Source organism: Manis pentadactyla, chromosome 8 (assembly GCF_030020395.1).
Source record: "Manis pentadactyla isolate mManPen7 chromosome 8, mManPen7.hap1, whole genome shotgun sequence".
NCBI classification, from domain to species: domain Eukaryota; kingdom Metazoa; phylum Chordata; class Mammalia; order Pholidota; family Manidae; genus Manis; species Manis pentadactyla.
In genome coordinates, this window is record NC_080026.1 from 63,887,760 (window position 1) to 63,909,968 (window position 22,209).

The window sequence follows — 22,209 nt, forward strand, 5'->3', positions numbered from 1 at the left end:
TCTAGCCTTTCAGCCATCCTGTGTAAACAGAGAATACCTTGCCCTAGTGTTTATCACTAGTGTGGATGATCAAAAATCTCTCTCCAACTTGTTTGCCTCTGAATAATATATAAGTTACAACAGTTTCCCTGCAACGATGGAATGTCATTATTTTTTTAATGTCTAGAAAGAAAGAAATGTTCTGTCTGTCCTCTGAAGCTCTGTGTGCAGAGCCATGCTTTCCTGCCTGTGGAGCTGGCAGAGCCCCTCTGTCCGCCCTCTGTCCTCTAGGTGCTGCTTCTGTAGATCTAGCCTCTGTGCCCAACATTAACCAGTAGCGGCTCTGTTTAATCAACAACCTGGCCTCCTGCTCCAGGCTAATAATTTGCCAGCAAGCTCAAAATTCCCTGATTATCAATAGTACCTATGTAGAGATATTTTCCAGAGGGCAATTAGTAACTTGGGTGGTGAATAGAGCACTGAGGTAGTTTGGAGATGTGACTTCTAGTTTCTACTTCATCTGACTCATGAAAAGACTGAGACTGTGAATAGACCTTAATTTGGTCTGTTAGAATATAATGAAACAGTCAAAGCAGCTAGATCCTGTTCTCCAAGTCTATTAAAGACCTCTATGATGAAATGGCATCTACTTTCTGATCCGAATCTATTCTCCACTTCTTACAAAGCCAGATGTCCCAGTTATTAATTCCATTGCAAAGTTGGGAAGGGCCTGGAAGATGGGCATCTCTGAGGCTCTCAGACTGGGCCTGGGCTGCCGACTGTACACTCCCCACACACAGACACACACACTCTGAGAACCATAATATGGCTGATGAGTCTCACACTGGTTCATTTGTTTCAGCCAGAAACCACCTGTTTTCCTATATCTTTTGAATCATGGTCAGAGAAGCTGTGGTTAAGGTCTCACAACTAGTATTGATGGGGCTGAAGATGAGGACCCAGATCAGTGCTATGAAACAATTCCCACAAAACTTGTGACCCCCTGAAGCACTTCCATCTCACCATGCCTCAAAGAAGGCACAATTGAATGGACCAAAAAAAAAACCTCACTGACAAACTTGCAGCATTGAGGAAAAGAATTAGGTTGTCTTCTACTCTCTGAAAAAGTCAATGCAACCCTTTAGTGTTCATGGATTTCCACTTTTTTCCTACTTCAAATGAGGCCAATTTAATAAATAAAAGTCAGACAAAATACATTTATTTAATAAACAAAATACATTGGTGAGGGGATACAGGTGTTTCCATAGTGACTTGTTTTAGCATATGCTGCCTGCTGTGAGTGGCTCATAAGAACCTGGGTGGGGTATACAGAGAAAGGCTTTAGATCTTTTCACAAATTTCTTAGGATAGAGTTGCCCAAAGGTGATGATGACTCAAGCCACTGCTGAATTCTGTTTTTGCAGTTTTCAGAAAATACCCTATCTAACCAGTTTATTTTTACTACGTGCATTGTGTATGTGTGTGTGTGTGTGTACATGCGTATTTGATAAATACACATACACACCAATTCCCCTTTTCATAAAATTTCCCCAAAAGTTAAAAACAAAAAACACAAAACCCAACAGCTAAATACTATGACATCCCAATTAGTAAACACAAAACAAACACTTAACAAAAATGAATAAAATATACCATATGCACTCAGCTTCCACATGGTAGTACCCAAGTGAGGAGGCTACTGGGATGATGCCTGTAGGTGGTTTCTTGTGGTGGACAGCTCAGCGGAATTGCCATTCTCAGTTATTAAGTTACGTGTAAGACATGTGTGACCCACTGGATATCTGTGAAGTGACACTCGTGCTTCATCTCATGCCCTGTTCCGTCTGTCCGCCGGCAGCTGTCCACCTCAGAGCCTGAGAGCTATTGCCAACTCCCATACTGCTACCTCGGGGTACCCAATGCATTGGCCCGGAAGGGTGATCTCCATGACTGGGAGCCCACCTTGCAGTGGATGGCCGCAGACTTGTGGTGGGCCACCTATGGGATGCCCCGAGTGAGGTCCTGGACCTCCAGTTGGATTGTGAAGCCAATCAGAAACTCTGGAGGAGCTGTGGCTGAATGCCTCAGGGGCAAGGTTACTAAAACCTAGTATCTCACTTTCAAAATTGAAAGTTTTCATTTTTCTTGCTCGATGCTCCAGCAGGCTTCGTATTTGTTCCCTGCATTCATTCTGAAATGTCAGTAGCTCTTCTTCAATCTGTTGTGGTTTGGGGGGGGAGGCAAAAAGAAAGCTCATTTATTTTAAAAAATCTACAAACTACAGGAGCAATAATTATTGTGGTTTAAAGTGAATCATAAAATGTCCACTCAGGCTATTTTAAAGGATGTACATTTAAAAATCAAAGAGATGTACTGTAGGAATCATATATAACTTATATTGCTAAAATGTATAAAATCAAGTTCTTAAAAGCAAAGGTAATAACCTCTATGAAAATAATAAATCAAGGCAATTATCATCAATGGCTACTAAATCCATTATGTAAAAAGAATGAAAAATAAATTGTGTAAGGAGAATCTACCCTTATTAGACATACCATAATGTCACTCTAATAAAATAAATATGGTATTGGTGTAGGAATCAGCAATTAGTAAAACAGAAACAGAATGAAGTTTGTAAGTTTTTAATGCAGGACAAAAGCACTAATTAATTTAATGGGAAAAACAACACAGGCACAAGTGGCCAACCATCTGGAAGAAAATAAAAATGGAACCTCATCTGATACCATATTCCACACAGATCAGAGCATTAAGTGATTAAGAGTGTAAGTGAATGCACTGAACAAATAAAAACTATAAAGTTTCCATTAGAAAGTTAGGACACTCTATGTACTTAGAAATGAGTGGTTGGGTAGCCATCACAATCAGTTCTGGATGACTCACAGGCTTACAAATACATATAGCTGACTATAAATTTTCTTTAATGTGAAAAAATACATAATAAAGTCAATGACAATGGGAAGAAGTTGATGGAGAACTTGTTAATGAATGAGAATACCTGAACCCACTCATCAAATATCACTTCAAAGTGGGACAACTAGACATTATATATCTTTTGATGTGATGCAAAAGGAATTGTAACACAGTAACCCTTATGAAAATTCCTCACAATAATTTTTAAAAGGAAAAAATTTTTAATATAATCATGCCCCTAGATCTAATTACCAGTTTACAGGAAATATAAAGTAAAGAGGAATGCATTAAATGACACCATGAGGTTGGAATCAGCCAAATCCAAATGTGAGAATTCCTACAAAGCAAATGATCCAGTCCACAATAATACAAGAAAGGGCAGGGGAGACCAAAAGGCTTAAAAGACAATCAAATGCAATGTCTAGACCATGTTTGGGCCCCAGTCTAAATAAACCAAGAAGACATTTTTTAGATACAAAGGGAAATTTAAGTATGGACTGAGTATTAGATAATCTTAAACATTTATTATATTTTTCTTAGTTAACACAATGGAATTATGAGTATGTTAAAGTAAAACAGCCCTTATTTCTTATCTGTGTTTAGAGTGAAATGATTCTACGCTGGGATTTGCTTTAAAATATTCCAGATACTCTGCCCCATATTCTACTCCCCTAAAAAGCTGCATGTGGAGTGGGGAAACAGATGAAATATTAACAAGATACTGGTAACTGTTGAAGTTGGGTAATGAGTATTTGGGGACTTCATTGTACTAATTCTTAATAATTTCACTAATATTTTTGTGTATGTTTGAAAATTTCCATGATACAAAGTTTTTCAAAAATAGGAAATAAAGAGTATTTGTAAATAAATATTCAATTAGGTTTCAAGATATTTGAGGACTTAAGCCAAACGTCATTGTTCTCTACAGAAATCTAGCTCAACAAATGTTTAATTTTTATGTATTTTTTTTTACTAAGTTATCATTGATATACAATCTTATGAAGATGTCACATGAGCAACATTGTGGTTACAACATTCACCCATATTATCGAGTCCCCTCTTATATGTCATTTTTCAAAGTGTCCTTTAAAAAAACACAATTTAGCATGGAAACACATGCAAATAAAGAACTACCACATAATATGATCAGACATAATAACAGATTTATAAAGTGAAGCAGAAATACAAAGGGATGGAGTAATTCACTCTATAGGGGAAGAAGAGTAGGGCAAAGAAGTCTTCTCAGAGAAGGTGACAGAGACTGGATTCTGAAGGAAAAGCACAAGTTTACCAGAAGACAAGGGAAGGGAAAGATATTTTCAGCAGAGGGAACATGGGCAAAGGCATGCAAAATGATAAAATGTGTGTGGGGAATTACAAATACGACTTTGGTAGGGTGAATTTGAAAATTATTAAACTCTAAGTACTAAAGTGTTACAAAGGTTTAAAGAGGGCATTTCGTAATGAAGGTTGAAAGAGAACTTAGATTAGACACAATGCTTCTTTTAAGGGAAAGGTATTAAATTGTTAACTGTGGTGACTTCTGAGTGGTGGGATTAAAGACATTTTAATTTCTATTTGTTTCTCTATAACTGCCAAATTTAAAAAAATGTGTATTTGTAAAATAACTTTTCTACTCTTTTAATATCTACATATAAAATAACCAATTCATATAGAATTAAATTTATATATCTGTAAGGATTCAAATAACTTCAAATTTTTCTTTTAAATCTTTTTCTATTTTAAAATTTCAAAAATCCATTTATTAAGAACATTTAATTCAAAGGACCTAATAAATGATAGGCTTGTACTGTTCGAATACGAATGCCTTGTATATTATTTGAAGGAAACTCATGATACAAATGTTAAACACATTCATGCTTATCCACTTTTATCCAGTAAGCACAGCTTCAATTTTGTTTGCTGAATTATTTTGTCATTTAAGAAACTCAGAATATTTTTCAATAAAAATTAAAACTAAGATTTGTGATAGGTTATATTAACCCCCATTTCTTTGAAAATATCTTACTTATTACTGTAAATAAGAAGGGTGGTTTCACTGAGTATAAGACTTCTGAGACTTCTCTCCTAACCTATCTTTTCTGAAATCAAATGTGATATTTTTGTGTGAATACTTTTAGTTCGAAATGTCCTATAAGATATATCAATTGTCAATTCTTATTTAAAAACTACCAACCATGCTGTTGATACTAAGTGAAATATTCAGGAAAAATTAAAGGAAATGATAAAACAAAGAAAAGCCCATTTACACTTTGGAAATACTGCCACTTTTATGCATGTATGAAATTCACATAGAATTTTAACATTTATAGTTATGTTGTCATTTTGCTGAAATTTAATATAAACGAAGCACAAGAAAACTTTCAGTAAGACCTCATGTGAGCCTCAACTGAGGCTTACTCTGTTGGCGACCTGGAGGACAATTCTTGGTTCATTTGGAGGCTGAAAGCAATCTTCAAACAGAATTATTATTCATCTAGAAACAACTAACATTCTCTCTGGTTCCACCTCTATTTTCAGATGAGTGTTTCTTATCTGTGCAACCAGTAAGCACAAAGCACAGAAAATATAGATGTTATAATGTTTACAAGTCATACCATGGGTGCATCATGGTCTTGGTAGTTGCCAACTGACTGACCCCAAACTGCTTTATAGTCATGCACTTCATTTGAAATGTAAACATGAGCCCTAAAAATCAAGTAGCAACTCAAAGCACTGTAGATTTATTCCACTGTTTCTTTTATTATTTTTAATACTAAATGACCTTATGCATGTCCATTGTCAAAATAATGTAAACCATCACAACCAATCTACCATATTAATATAGCCACTATAAGCATTAGTTCAATTCACTTTAAGTGTGATTTGTCTTTATTTTATTCAACACCTCATAAGCATTTTTCCCCATTATTACTATCTTTATAGCATCATTTAAATGGTTGAGTAAGATTTTAAGTGGCTTGGTCATGAGCACTTAATTATTTTAGATGGTTAGGTGTTTTAAACCATTATAAATGATGCCATAATTAACATATTTATGCATATTGCTTTTACTGTATTCAGGATTTCTTTTCTCTAAATTCTTTGCTTAACATTTTCAAAGATCAATATATACTTCCAAATTGCTTTCCAAAATGCACTAACAATGTATGAGAGTTCCACTGCACCACTGGCAATGCTATCAGCCCTATGCCAACATTTTACCTGGTTTTGTAGAACATAAAGGCCTTAGTTCACATATTGAAATAAGACTACACCTGGTACTTATTAGCACTCTTTAACTGAGCCACTAGGTGGAGCTAAAAATACAAATAAAACTACCAATATTTCTCTTATAACACTGTTACTGAAATAGTATAGGTTTTTCTTTTAGAGATAATTTTGAAGCATAAGAGATGGAACTTTAAATTAAATTTTAAATGCGCAAGTTGAAATCAGGCATATTTATGAATTCTGTACATGGGACAACTACATTTTTCTAAAAATTTATATGTGTTTCAATCTGCCCATCTTGAATGAGAAACATAATTGAGATCATTTTTAGAGGCAAGTAACTGTCAAAGGAGCCAGTAATAAAGACAGCTGAATCAGCGAAATAGCAACACCTTAAGACGATATTTTTTTAATATAAATGAGGTATTCTATTTTTATCACAAGAACTGTAGAAAATAGGGGAAAATCTACGGGCCAGTTAATAGTCCAGAAGCAATGACAATTTTTAATAGACAAAACCCTTAGGCACATGGTAACTTACAATGGACCAATGCACCTAAGACCATACCAGCTGCTGAGAACTTATGGCTCAGGAATTCTGGAACATAACATTCGATCCTGGATACAACTGATATTCTACTACTACTCAAAACAAATGTCTTTCCACTCTTTCTTTCTCCAAATCTTCTACCCATTATTCTTTCTCCAAACACACACAGACATAAGCCTCAGTACCTTAACGGATACAAGTGAATTTAGGGATTCTAGTTCTAATGTATATGATAGAATAAGTAAAAAAAATAAAGATACATCTAGAAATATTTTCAGCCTAACTCTTCATCTGTGTAAAACTGGTTTTACCTTCTGTTTTCTAGTAATCTACCAATCTGTACAGTTCCAGACCAAGGATGAATGAATAAAGTATATTCCTGATCCTTTTTCCTTGTCTCTCCCAAGCAATTACTAAAGTTTTTTCCTTCACTATCCAACTTTTTCTCCAATTTATTTAGGTACAACTAGGTACACGAAAGAAGTGAGCAAGACAGAGCTGGAGCTATCCTTCCACAATTCAACTGTCTTCACATAATTCCACATCATTCCTCTAGCAATTACTACTTAAGTATATTCCCTTAATATATCGAACTCATTAATTTTAAGGTTCATTACTGAATCAGTAGTTTTAAAGAAAAAGAAAACACTACCAAAACTAGAATTAAGCAAATAAGGTATTGTGAAAACAATCTAATGCCACCTCTGTCATCATGAAAATATATTTATGAAATGATTTTGATGAAAGCAAATACACAATTACTTTTTTTGTTATCATTAATCTACAATAACATGAAGAACACTATGTTTACTAGGGATTATGATTACTAGGGTCCCCCCTTCACCAAGTCCCCCCCCACAAACCCCATTACAGTCACTGTCCATCAGAGTAGTAAGATGTTGTAAAATCACTACTTGTCTTCTCTGGGTTTCACAGCCCTCCCCGTGCCCCCCACACACATTATACATGCTAATCGTAATACCCCCTTTCTTTTTCCCCACCCTTAACCCTCCCTTTCCTCCCATTATCCCCAGTTCCTTTTCCTTTGGTAACTGTAAATCCATTCTTGGGTTAGTCCATTCCTGGGTTCACTTTATTCTTCCTTCACAGGATTGCTTTGGCTATTCAGGGTTTTTGGTGTTTCCATACGAATTTTTGAACTATTTGTTCCAGTTTGTTGAAGAATGCTGTTGGTAATTTGTTAGGGATTGCATCAAATCTGTATATTGCTTTGGGCGGGATGGCCATTTTGATGATATTAATTCTTCCTAGCCAAGAGCGTGGGATGTGTTTCCATTTGTTAGTGTCCTCTTTAATTTCTCTTAAGAGTTTCTTGTAGTTTTCAGGGTATAGGTCTTTCACTTCTTTGGTTAGGTTTATTCCTAGGTATTTTATTCTTTTTGATGCAATTGTGAATGGAATTGTTTTCCTGATTTCTCTTTCTATTGGTTCATTGTTAGTGTATAGGAAAGCCACAGATTCCTGTGTGTTAATTTTGTATCCTGCAACTTTGCTGAATTCCGATATCAGTTCTAGTAGTTTTGGAGTGGAGTCTTTATTGTTTTTTATGTACAATATCATATCATCTGCAAATAGTAACAGTTTAACTTCTTCTTTACCAATCTGGATTCCTTGTATTTCTTTGCTTTGTCTGATTGCTGTGGCTAGGACCTCCAGTACTATGTTAAATAACAGTGGGGAGAGTGGGCATCCCTGTCTAGTTCCCGATCTCAGAGGAAAAGCTTTCAGCTTCTCGCTGTTCAGTAAGATGTTGGCTGTGGGTTTATCATATATGGCTTTTATTATGTTGAGGTACTTGCCCTCTATACCCATTTTGCTGAGAGTTTTTATCATGAATGGATGTTGAATTTTATCGAATGCTTTTCAGCATCTATGGAGATGATCATGTGGTTTTTGTCCTTCTTTTTGTTTATGTGGTGGATGATGTTGATGGATTTTCAAATGTTGTACCATCCTTGCATCCCTGGGATGAATCCCACTTGGTCTGGTATATGATCCTTTTGATATATTTTTGAATTTGGTTTGCTAATATTTTGTTGAGTATTTTTGCATCCATGTTCATCAGGGATATTGGTCTGTAATTTTCTTTTTTGGTGGGATCTTTGCCTGTTTTTGGTATTAGGGTGATGTTAGCTTCATAGAATGAGTTTGGGAGTATTCCCTCCTCTTCTATTTTTTGGAAAACTTTAAGGAGAATGGGTATTAAGTCTTCTCCGTATGTCTGATAAAATTCCGAGGCAAATCCATCTGGCCCGGGAGTTTTGTTCTTGGGTAGTCTTTTGATTACTGCTTCAATTTCTTTGCTCGCAATTGGTTTCTTTAAATTTTGTGTTTCTTCCTTGGTCAGTCTTGGAAGGTTGTATTTTTCTATGAACTTGTCCATTTGTTCTAGGTTTTCCAGCTTGTTAGCATATAGGTTTTCATAGTATTCTCTAATAATTCTTTGTATTTCTGTGGGGTCTGTCATGATTTTTCCTTTCTTGTTTCTGATTCTGTTGATGTGTGTTGATTCTCTTTTTCTCTTAATAAGTTTGGCCAGAGGCTTATCTATTTTGTTTATTTTCTCAAAGACCCAGCTCTTGGTTTCATTGATTTTTTCTATTGTTTTATGCTTCTCAATTTTATTTATTTCTTCTCTGATCTTTATTATGTCCCTCCTTCTGCTGACATTAGGCCTCATTTGTTCTTGTTTGTCCAATTTTGATAATTGGGATGTTAGACTATTCATTTGGGATTGTTCTTCCTTTTTTAAGTATGCCTGGATTGCTATTTACTTGCCTCTTAGACTGCTTTCGCTGCGTCCCAGAGAAGTTGGGGCTTTGTGTTGTTGTTGTCATTTGTTTCCATATATTGCTTGATCTCTATTTTCATTTGTTCATTGATCCATTGATTATTTAGGAGCGTGTTGTTAAGCCTCCATGTGTTTGTGAGCCTTTTTGCTTTCTTTGTACAGTTTGATTCTAGTTTTATGCCTTTGTGGTCTGAAAAGTTGGTTGGTAGGATTTCAATCTTTTGGAATTTACTGAGCCTCTTTTTGTGGCCTACTATGTGGTCTATTCTGGAGTATGTTCCATGTGCACTTGAGAAGAATGTGTATCCTGTTGCTTTTGGATGTAGAGTTCTATAGATGTCTATTAGGTCCATCTGTTCTAGTGTGTTGTTCAGTGCCTCTGTGTCATTTCTTATTTTCTGTCTGGTGGATCTACCCTTTGCAGTAAGTGGCATGTTGAAGACTCCTAAAATGAATGCATTGCATTCTATTTCCTCCTTTAGTTCTGTTATTATTTGTTTCACATATGCTGGTGGTCCTGTGTTGGGTGCATATATATTTATAATGGTTATATCCTCTTGTTGGACTGAGCCATTTATCATTATGTAATTCTTTATCTCTTGTTACTTTCCTATTTTTGAAGTCTATTTTGTCTGACGTTAGTACTGCAACACCTGCTTTTTTCTCTCTGTTTTTTGCATGAAATATCTTTTTCCATCCCTTGACATTTAGTCTGTGCCTGTCTTTGGGTTTGAAGTGAATCTCTGGTAAGCAGCATATAGATGGGTCTTGCTTTTCTATCCATTCTATTAGTCTGTGTCTTTTGATTGGTGCATTCAGTCCATTTACATTTAGGGTGATATTTGAAAAATATGTACTTATTGCCATTGCTGGTTTTGCATTCGTGGTTACCAAAGGTTCAAGGTTAGCTTCTTTAGTATCTTACTGTCTAACTTAACTTGCTTATTGAGTTATTATAAACACTGTCTGGTGACTATTTCTCTCCTTTATTATTCCTCCTCCTCCATTCTTTATATGTTGGTTGTTTTATTCTGTGCTCTTTTGTGTTTCCTTTAACTGCTTTTGTGGGTAGTTGATTTTATTTTTTGTGTTTAATTAGTATTTGGTTGGTCTGCTTTCTTTGCTGTGATTTTATTTTCTCTGGTGACATCTATTTAGTCTTAGATGTGCTCCCACCTAGAGCAGTTCCTCTAAAATACCCTGTAGAAGTGGTTTGTGGGAGGCAAATTCTCTCCACTTTTGCTTATCTGGGAATTGTTTAATCTCTCCTTCATATTTAAATGATAATCGTGCTGGATACAGTTTTCTTGGTTCAAGGTCCTTCTGTTTCATTGCATTAAATATATCATGCCATTCTCTTCTGGCTGTAAGGTTTCTGTTGAGAAGTCTGATGATAGCCTGTTGGGTTTTCCTTTGTAGGTGACCTTTTTCTTCTCTCTAGCTGCCTTTAAAATTCTGTCCTTGTCCTTTCTCTTTGCCATTTTAATTATTATGTGTCTTGGTGTTGTCCTCTTTGGGTCCCTTCTGTTGGGAGTCTGCATGCTTTGTAATCTGAGCAACTATTTCCTTTCAGCAATTATTTTTTCAAAGACATTATTTTTAATTGAAGTTTTCAGCAATTATTTCTTCAAAGACACTTTCTATCCCTTTTTCTCTCTTCTTCTTCTGGTTCCCCTGTAATGCAAATATTGTTCCATTTGGATTGGTCACACAGTTCTCTTAATATTCTTTCATTCCTGGAGATCCTTTTATCTCTCTCTGTGTTAGCTTCTCTGCATTCCTGTTCTCTGATTTCTATTCCATTAACGGCCTCTTGCACCTCATCTGCTCTTAAGTCCTTCCAGAGATTGTAACATTTCTGTAATTTCCCTCTGGACTTTATCCCTTAGCTCTTGCATATTTCTCTGAAGAACCATCTGCATGGTTATGATCTTTATTTTGAATTCTTTTTCAGGAAGATTGGTTAGGTTTACTCCTTCTCAGGGGTTGTCTCTGTTGGTCTGGTCTGGATCAAATTCTTCTGCCTTTTCATGGTGATAGAGGTAGTTGTGCGGAGCTGGTGCGTGTGATGGCTGGGAGAACGTCCCTTCTTGCTGGCTTGCAGCCTTCCTCTTCTGGGAGAACAGTGACCCCTAGTGGCTTGTGCTGGGCAGCTGCTCGCAGACGGGGTGTCTGATTCTTCCTGGGCCGCTGTGGATGAAGCTCTTCCCAGTTGCTGTGGGTGTGACCACTGCCTCTATGTGCCGGAGGGGGAATGGGCCAGAGGTTGTTTATCACTGTGAGGGACCTCTGAGCTGCACTGTTGCCCAGGGGGTTGGGGCACCTGGAGTTCCCTGGGATTTCCAGTTACTGGGCTGATTGCGCCGGGGCGCTTCCATCCAGCTGTGAAGCCCCTGTTCCTTTAAGAGTTTCAAAGGGCATTCGCTTTTCTTTGTCCCAGGGGTGCCAGCTGTGGGGATGTGCTCACAGGTTTTCCTGTCCTGTTTCCCTAGCATTCAGCACACCACACACTGTGTGTCTGTGCTCCGGTGTGGATGGCTAGGGCTGGCTATTTAGCAGTCCTGGACTTCCTCTCCCTCCCCGGTCTGACTCCTCTCCTCCTGCCAGCAGCTGGGGTGAGGGGTGGTCGGGTGCCACCGGGCTGCATCTTGTATGTTACCCCCTTTGCGAGGCACTGCGTTCTCACAGGTGTGGATGTAGTCTGGCTGTTGTCCTGTGTCTTCTGGTCTCTCTTTTAGGAATAGTAGTATTTGTTGTATTTTCAATAATATGTATGGTTTTGACTGGAACAAATAGTTCAAGAATTCATATGGAACCACCAAATACCCCGAATAGCCAAAGCAATCCTGAGAAGGAAAAGTAAAGTGGGGGGATCTTACTCCCCTACTTCAAGATCTGCTACAAAGCCATAGTAATCAAGACAATTTGGTACTGGCACAAGAACAGAGCCACAGAGCAGTGGAACAGAATAGAGACTCCAAACATTAACCCAAACATATATGGTCAATTAATATATGATAAAGGAGCCATGAACATACAATGGGGAAATGACAGTCCCTTCAACAGATGGTGCTGGATAAACTGGACAGCTACATGTAAGAGAATGAAACTGGATCACTGTCTAACCCCATACACAAAAGTAATTTCGAAATGGATCAAAGACTTGAATGTAAGTCATGAAACCATACAACTCTTACAAAAAAACATAGGCAAAAATCTCTTGGACATAAACATTAGCAACTTCTTCATGTACATATCTCCCCAGGCAAGGAAAACAAAAGCAAAAATGAACAAGTGGGACTATATCAAGCTGAAAATCTTCTGTACAGCAAAGGACACCATCAATAGATCAAAAAGGTGTCCTACAGTGTGGGAGAATATATTCATAAATGACAGATCCGATAAGGGGTTGACTTCCAAAATATATAAAGAGCTCACACACCTCAACAAACAAAAAGCAAATAATCCAATTAAAAATGGGCAGAGGATCTGAATAGACTGTTCTCTAAAGAAGAAATTCAGATGGCCAACAGACACATGAAAAGATGCTCCACATTGCTAATCATCAGAGAAATGCAAATTAAAACACAATGAGATATCACCTCACACCAGTAAGGATTGCCACCATCCAAAAGACAAACAACAACAAATATCCATGAGGTTGTGGAGAAAGGGGAACCCTCCTACACTGCTGGTGGGAATGTAAATTAGTTCAACCATTGTGGAAAGCATATGGAGGTTCCTCAAAATGCTCAAAATAGAGTTACCATTTGACTCAGGAATTCCACTTCTAGGAATTTACCCTAAGAATGCAGCAGCCCAGTTTGAAAAAGACAGTTGCACCCCTATGTTTATTGCAGCACTATTTACAATAGCAAAGAAATGGAAGCAACCTAAGTGTCCATCAGTAGATGAATGGATAAAGAAGATGTGGTACATTTACACAATGGAATATTATTCAGCCATAAGAAGAAAACAAATCCTACCATTTGCAACAACATGGATGGAGCTAGAGGGTATTATGCTCAATGAAATAAGCCAAGCGGAGAAAGACAAGTACCAAATTATTTCACTCATATGTGAAGTATAAGAACAAAGAAAAACTGAAGGAATAAAACAGCAGCAGAATCACAGAACCCACGAATGGACTAACAGTTACCAAATTGAAAGGAACTGGGGAGGATGGGTGGGAAGGGAGGGATAAGGGTGGGGAAAAGAAAGAGGGTATTATAATTAGCATGTATAATGTGGTGGTGGGGTACAGGATGGGCTCTACAACACAGAGAAGACAAGTAGTGATTTTACAGCATCTTACTATGCTGCAGGACAGTGACTGTGAAGGGGTATGTGGGGGGGAGTCGGTGAAGGGGGAAGCCTAGTAAACATAATGTTCTTCATGTAATTGTAGATTAATGATACCAAAATATATATATATATATAGATATAGATATATATATATATATGGTTTTGGGAGGAGATTTCCACTGCTCTACTCATGCCACCATTTGGCTCCGGCCCCTCACAATTACTTTTTTCTATTACTTATACCTGTTGTTCTAAGCGTGCCCTGCGGGAGGAGACCCTCTGTTCAAGCTCCTGAAGCTCTTGAGCATGTTGTGCCTCAGCCTGCAGCTTGATTTTGTTCTGATGTGCATTCAACAGCTCCAGTACCTGCTGCAGCTGCATTTTCAAAACCTGGCGCTCTGCCTCCTGTGCTTCATCCAAACGCAGCTGAAAGAGAGAAAGAAAACAGATATATCCTCCTGTGAGCTATCTTTTCATGACCTCTGGAAAGGAGGAGGTGTAAGTTAAGACAGACTACTCTTCTAAGGTGCACAGCTGTTCTCTCTTACATCTTGGAGTAAACATCTCTGAAAAAGGAAAACATAGCACCAATGATGACATTATAAGGATAAAGCTATCATTAGCTATTTGGATGATGTCTAAATAATCATTATTTTTTTAAAGAATAGAATCTGATTGATATAAGACTCTGAATCATTTCTCTCCAATGGAAATAACTATAGAACAGGGACAAGCATGCTACAGCTTATGGGCCAAATCTGAACAGCTACCTGATTTTTTGTTTTTGTTTTTCAATAGCCCACTAGTTAGGAATGGTTTTTACATTCTGAAATGGTCACATTTTAAATGGCAATGTAAGTACCCACATAATAATCACAATTTTTCCTCCTGGCCCACAAAGCCTAAAATATTTACTATCTGGCCCATTAAGAAAACGTCTGTAAACTTACATAGCAAATATTTTGTATCTGCACTCAAATGGAACCACCTGGATTCCCAATCAAGTACTACTTTTCGAACACTGCTTAACAAAGTTGCTTCTCCAATCTTGATATGCTGTTGGTGTATGTACTAAACCCCTGCAAGGCACCAGCAGAGAGCCTATGTAGAACCTCATGTCCAAGTGTATCAAAGAGAATTATATATACATCATGCATATTTCCAAGCAATGCTGAGAACAAGAAGAATATGGACCAGCAGCACTATTTCCCAAGGTGCAGAAGAGTTTTCATTTCCAACTTATTTTAATTGTTGGGATTTTATTCAGGTGGTGGAAGGAAAGGGGTACTATATTTGTTTTGCCTAAGTAAAATAAACTTACGCCTTGAGTGGCGAGCATTTCACAAATGCTGTTGTCACACTGCTCAGCTAAGATGGCTAATTTCTGGGTATGCTCCTCCTTAAGCCGTTTCAGAGCAGCTTTGCGCTCACTCTTTGGTGTAGTCTCCCGTAAGCGATTTCTTAAAGCTTTGTACTGTCTGGTTTGGATTTTGCAGGTGTCCTGGAACTGCTTTTTGATTTGGAGTTTTTTAGACTGTAAAGAAAAGAAACAGACATATAATTTTTAACATGTGGCATTTGGTATAGCATATGCTTACATGAAAAAGCTAGAATAGAAAAGAAGAGGAAACAAAAACTCAGATCATAAGGTTGCAGGTACCTCTACACTTGGGTCAAACCATTGGATTCCATGCAGTTTTATAACAAACTCTAAAACATAAGAATACCAAGAACTTCATTTATCATAGGACTTCAGGCAATACTTATTTTGTTTTTAATTTAGTGACCTGAGTAAATATTAAAATTACCTTTACTTACTGTGTATATTGATGGCAGAAAATTATATTTCTTTTCATGCACTTAGTAGATGTAAAATAATTTTACTGGCCAGGCAATATTTTATCAGATCTCTGAAGCAGAAAATAAGTATATTTACTGTGTTCCTTGTCTAAGACATTTTGCTCCAATTTCTTTTAATGACAATCGCAACTGTAAATATAGTCTGTTGATGGACCCCATAAAAGTAGGATACTAGTAACTGACTGCTTTGTTATTACAATTGTCTTTTCCTTAAGATACTGGACTAGGTAGAAACTATTTTCATAAGGGTTTACTCTTTAGCACCATGAGCAAAAACCTGAAAGTTAACTAATCTTTCAAAGGTCAAAGAAAAGTTATGAGGCAAGGGAAGGGATGGCAAAAGTTTTGAGATAAAATAATTTGAGTTCAGAAACAGAATAACTCTGGCTTTAAATCACAGGTTAATTATTCTATAAACTCAAGTTTTAACAAAACTTAGTAAGATGAGATATATTTTATAATGTATACCCATCAAGCCTACGAGTAACAACACTCATTTACTACACAAAGGCAGAACCTATAGTCAAAATTATTTCCCTCAATATATATACTGCCAGATATTGAATGGTTGAGTCAGTGTGCAAATGCATGTAAGACCAAACACTCTTGTCAAGGAACTAGTTCACACTCTTTGCTCCAATACTACAAAATCAAATATATATCCTTTTCTGCATTTTACACCAATTGAGGTACTAAGTCATAGTCATGTACCTTTATTCTGTGAAGGGTCAAGAAATGTCTAGCTAGAAAGACAAACTCTTGGTTTAGTTGGCTTAGCACTGCTCTTAAATACTGCCCTTGGTTAATAAAATTCCTCCAAGTTAGGAATGGAACAATGAAATTTAGAATTCTCTTCTGACTTTGTGTAACAGACTCCATTCTTTAAAAAACTTTTAAATATTCAAATATTTTGCCAAGAAAACTATAGTCACTCCATATCACTAGCTAATGACAAAAAGGAATGCCCTGAAAATTTTTTTCAACAAGATTAATACTTATACCAAGAATAAACTATATCCCTCAATGTTTCAATCAAGTGAAAGCAGGATAAACATGTTCCAGTTGTTTCTTAATCACATAATACTGAAAAAACATCGCCTGATGGCAGATGAAGAAATGGCAGATAGACAATAGGTGTTTACCCAAGTCATTCCACAGAAATGGTGCCCAATGTCTACAAATACTGTCAGCTTATCTAAGTGTGCACACTGAAGTCCTCCTATCCCCCTTAAAGTGTTGGAGAAAGCTGAAATAGTTGCCACTATTGAAGTTGAGCTATTACTTAGTGAATAAAAATTTACCTAAAAAAATTGCAACTGCTACTTACATAAATGAAATGACCTGGTGTTAAAATAGAGTCTGTTTTCTCCACAAAGGGACTAGGGTTACCAAAGGGAAGGGACTGGGTATCGTGGGTGGGGAGGGAGGGAGAAGGGGATTAAAGGGCACTATAATTAGCACTGACAATATAGGTGAGTAATGGGGGAAGGCAGTACAGCATGGAGAAGACAAGTAATGACTCTGTAGTGTCTTACTACACTGATGGACAGTGACTGCAATGGGGTGGGAGGGATTGATAGTATGAGTGAATGTTGAAACCACAATGTTGCTCATGTGAAGCCTTCATAAGATTGTTTATCAATGATACCTTAATTTTTTTAAAAATAGAGTCTGTTTTGTTCAAATTGTGCAAGTAGATAGATATATACAACTAAGAGGAACATGGTGATTTTCTTTCCCACTAAAGTAACAGAACAATTTCTTTTATGGAAAATCTTGAGCTTATGTATCACGAAAAGGAAGCTTTCTATCCAAGGTCTGACTATGATTGTGAAACATTATTTTTCCCCTTGATTTTTTAATAGTATCTGTGAGAATAAGACTAGTGTTGTACAAGCTTTCAAACTGAGAAGGCTGCAACAGCAGGGAAAAAAAAGGAAGGGTTAAACAGCAAACAACTGACCTATTCCAAGCCCCAGAGAAATGAAGTCATATCAGATTTATGGTCTGACCAAAGAAAACCAACAAGCTTTCAGTTTGGTTTACTTCTGGGTGCTGCTCACTTTAAAATTGTAATTAATTGTATAGACATGCTTTAAATATTTTTTGGTGGGAAACTCTACTGTGTAGCTACTACAAAGACTAAATAAATCTGGAAAATCATCAAGAATTCTGATTTTCATAAACATTAACTAATGATGGTTATGTGCTTAGTCAACATATGAGCCACTCTGTAAATGATGTTCATTAGCTGTTTTGAAGATACAGCAAAGTAACATTTTACTTGGATTCACAAGGAAAGGGTGAATCTTAGCTTTGCTTCTGTATTTTCTTCAGGACAACCTGTATGAATGGAGCTGAATAGGAATTAGAGATACCAATGATTTAGCTTCTGGTTTTGACACAGATTACTTCTGTGAGTGAAGTTCAGTTCACTTCAGGACAGTTATTCAGGTAAGTGTTGATAGTTCTATAGTTAAATTGTCAAAGAGTTTGAAAAAAGGGGGTAAAGAAGATACTGTGGGATCTGGGCCTTATTGGATGTAAATAAAAGTTTAAAATGTGCATACATGTACAGATTAATTGAGATACTAGTATGGATGACAACATATATAGTGGGTTGTTTCAGTTTTTTGTTTATTAGGATGCATGTGATTATACTTCACATATTTATTACAAGTTATAAAATTTGAAAATTCCTTGGAATTGTTAACTCTGGTTGATTTTGGTAGAGGGGGCTGGACCAGGTGTCTTAAAGGACAAGGAGAGGGAAACCTTTAACTTTATAATAAATGCACTTTGGCATCTTTTGAATTTTGTATCCTATGAATAAATTTGTCTATGCAAAGCAAATACAAAATTTAAAGTCCTTAGATATTATATATCACCAACACTTGTCTTTCCTTATTTGTCTACAAGAGGGCATATAATAATAACTTGCTTCACTCTGATGTGCTAATTAAAAAAATACACTCCAACTATACATGCCCTGATCTTACCTATGCTACCAAGCACAGAAAGAATGAGAGTAACAGTGTGATAATTCCACTATTCCTCTTAGGATGAGTATAGGCAATGAAGGGAGAGGGGGTAAAAAGGCATTTTTCATTCACTGGTTTCTGTACTAATCAAGAACGTACTGCCTCTTTTGGATACAAATCACATTCAGAGGAAATAAGATCCTGAAACTATAAAACTTGGAACAACAGAGAGAAGCCAACAGGTTAGTATGTTGATATATAGTTGTAGTATCAACACTGGACATTTGGGTACACTTAAAATAAGATTTTGAACCTCATTTATGGCACTTTCTGCAGTGAAAAAGTTCTGGCCATTTTTTGGTACTCTGCTGAGAAATACATAAGCAGAAGTCTGTAGCTACAGACCCTCTACATCAAAACTAACCAAACATGCTTAAAATGAAAAGAAAAAAAGCTTATTCAATTTCTTTATGGCAGACATCTGGCTTAGACTTTTAGTGTTTACATGATGCCTTTTATCTGTTCTTCTTTGTCAAGAAGCTCAGGCTAAAGTTACCTTCAGACTCCTCGACTGTTGTCGAACCTCCATCACATGCTTTCGCCTTAGTTCTTGTTCTCTCCGTTTATTATGCTCCAGCTGGTTAGTGAGCTCGTCTTGTTGCTGCAATCTGAGCAGCTCACAGCCCATCTTCTGCATTGTGCTGAGCTGGCGGAACTCCAGTTCTTGCATTGATTCATGATGTCGAAGTAGCATCGCATGCTCCAAGACCTTGTGAGTCTGCCTCTTATTTAATTCCTAATTCATAACAAAAGACAAAGGCATAATTTACTGATGTACAATGCCAAGAGAAAAAAATCCTAAGAAACAGAATAACCAGGGTATAGATGTAATCCTCTGATTTAATACTGGCTGCACAGTAAATATTAGAGTTTTATTACTGTAACTGTAGAAAATGGGCAATTGGTAGCATAATTTCCTTATCTGTTCATTAGCTATTAATACTATTTTTAGCAATAAGCTTAAGACATATCAAATCTGTCCCAAGAGACTTAATGTCCTTTCTACTCTCTTTCATTTATGTTTCCTAATTTTGTATTTGAAGAGGACTTCTAAGTCATCCTTTGAATTTCTTCAGTGTATACATTCAATTCTATTACATGCAGTATACCCAGTATAGTGTAGTGGTTAAGAACACAAGACTCTAATAACAATGAAGCAAAACTGAAGGAACAAAATGGCAGCAGACTCAGAGACTCCAAGAATGAACTGGTGGTTACCAAAGAGGAGGGGTGTGGGAGGGTGAGTGGGGAGGGAGGGAGAAGGGGACTGAGGGGTATTATGTTTAGTACACATGGTGTGGGGGATCACGGGGAGAACAGTGTATCACAAAGAAGGGACATAGTGATCTCTGGCAACTTGCTGCACTGATGGACAGTGACTGCATTGGGGATTGGGTGGGGACTTGATAATATGGGTAAATGTAGTAACCACATTGTCTTTTCATGTGAAACCTTCATAAGAGTGTATATCAATCATACCTTAATAAAACTTAAAAAACAAGCAAACAAACAAAAAATAACACAAGACTCTAGGGCCAGACTGCCTGCTTTCTAAATCCTGGCTCTGCTACCAACAAGCAGTGAGTCCTTGGGCTAATTACTTAAACTCTCTGTGCTTCAATTTTATCACTTCTCAAATGGAGACCATAACATAGCTGTTTCATAAAATTAACGTGAGGCTGAAATGAATTCATAAGTGGAAAGCTCTCAGAATACCTACCTCATGATCAATAAATGTTACAACAATTTTTTCAGTTTAAAAAGATCAAATATACAACACACACACATACACTCACACACGCTCTCTCTCTTTTTCTCTGTAGAAGGAAGTCAGACTTGGCCCTTTAGCCTCTGCTGCCCCTTCTCCAGGGGCCAACATTTGGTGCATATGTTTCCCAACCTTCCCCATGCTATCGTGACACAACTATTGCACAAAAACATGCAGTTTTAAAATAGAATAAAATATATATTATAGGCATATAATATGCTTTCTTTACCTAAAAATATAATGGACAAATATACAGATCAGATCAGGACATACAGATCGTTTTTTTAAAGTTTTATAGTAGCTTCTACTTTGTTATAACGTAGTTGTTCTATTTTTTTGCTTTATGACAAATTTTCAATAAACATCTACACATGATACACCATATAACTATGTTACTATTTCTTTAGGGTTGAATTCGAGAAGTGGATTTGATGGATAGAAGATACATGCAAATTAAATTGTAAAAGCTGCTGAATTATGCTCCAAAATGGCAGTAGCAATTTATATTCTTCCCAACATCGCCCACTTTTCCATGCCACTACTAGGACTTACCAATTCTTTAGACTGATCTTATCGAATTGATTCAATTCTTTTAATTTGAATTTCTTTAATTATTAGTGAATTTGAATAATTAACTTATATTTGAAGTTTATTTTAAGCCACTCTTGGAAATAAATTGATCTTTGCTCATAGGTATACCTGATAATGAGAACCGTTGTTTTCATTGGCATAAGTTTCTACATATGCCCAATGAAAAATTTCATGATAATAAAAATATGTTAAGTGGTAGTATATACCTTCATGGCACCCATTTTGGATGAAAAGGCATAAATTATCCAATTAATTTTCTCACATTTAAAAATTAATACTTCTTTCACTCATGGATTTAATATTTATTAAATATTTACTTAATATATATTTATTGAATACCTATTATGGGCCAGCCACTAGGTATAAGGCCTGGATATATCTATCCACTGGATATAAAAGCCCTGAACAGAACCTGGGACTTCATATAATTTCCATTCTACTTGGGGAGAGAGAGATCCCCATAAAAAGTGTGCACGTGTGTGTGTGTGTGTGTGTGTGTGTGTGAGAGAGAGAGAGAGAGAGAGAGAGGAGTGCAAGAATATTTAAAGAAGGGAGAAGGATTTGGTGATCAGAATTGAGGAGATATGAAGTGAGGGAGAAGGTGAACTGTGTGGGTTGAGTTTCCAGGGAAGAAGGAATTAGGCAAAGAGAAGCAGAAGCGCTCTAAGGCCTTAAGGGTGGGATGTGACTGACATATTTTCAGGAAGATTCTGATTTCATGCCATTTAAACATACCTCCATGACAAGGTCTTGCTCCAAGTTACAGTACCCAAGTATTATCTTTCTTTGGAAGAGACGGCATTGCAGCCCTAGGTACTGTCCCTGATGTTGAAGAAGATCAGTCTTTTCCTCTTCTTGGAAATGCTGGATGTTCTCTATCTGCTTTGAAAGCCATTCCTGTTTTTCTTTCCTTGGGGTGCTCTGGTTTTCATTCAGCGCCTGGCAAGATAAAAAACAACTAAGTTCAAAATACATAAAAATTAACTACATGAACATATTATTTGGTAGCTGGTAATCTTCAGTAAAAGTACCTAATTTGTGCCCACTCTCATGGGCAGGCAGGGCGATGACCTTAAGGAAGTAGGTAGTATTTTTACGTTTCTTGAGTTATCCATGAAGTAGGACAAGAAAAGAGAAA

General features: G+C 36.8%; 1 protein-coding gene across 1 annotated transcript in view; it reads right to left on the minus strand.

Moving 5' to 3' along the window:
* Positions 1-1,182: 1,182 nt before the first annotated feature.
* LOC118922885 (serine/threonine-protein kinase TAO1) overlaps positions 1,183-22,209 on the minus strand; it is a 60,484-nt gene continuing 39,457 nt past the window's right edge. The window contains 6 exon segments of the mRNA XM_057505368.1: positions 1,183-1,934; positions 1,937-2,197; positions 14,055-14,237; positions 15,133-15,345; positions 19,209-19,448; positions 21,807-22,010. Coding sequence (XP_057361351.1) covers positions 1,749-1,934; positions 1,937-2,197; positions 14,055-14,237; positions 15,133-15,345; positions 19,209-19,448; positions 21,807-22,010 — 1,287 coding nt within the window. The 3' untranslated portion in view covers positions 1,183-1,748.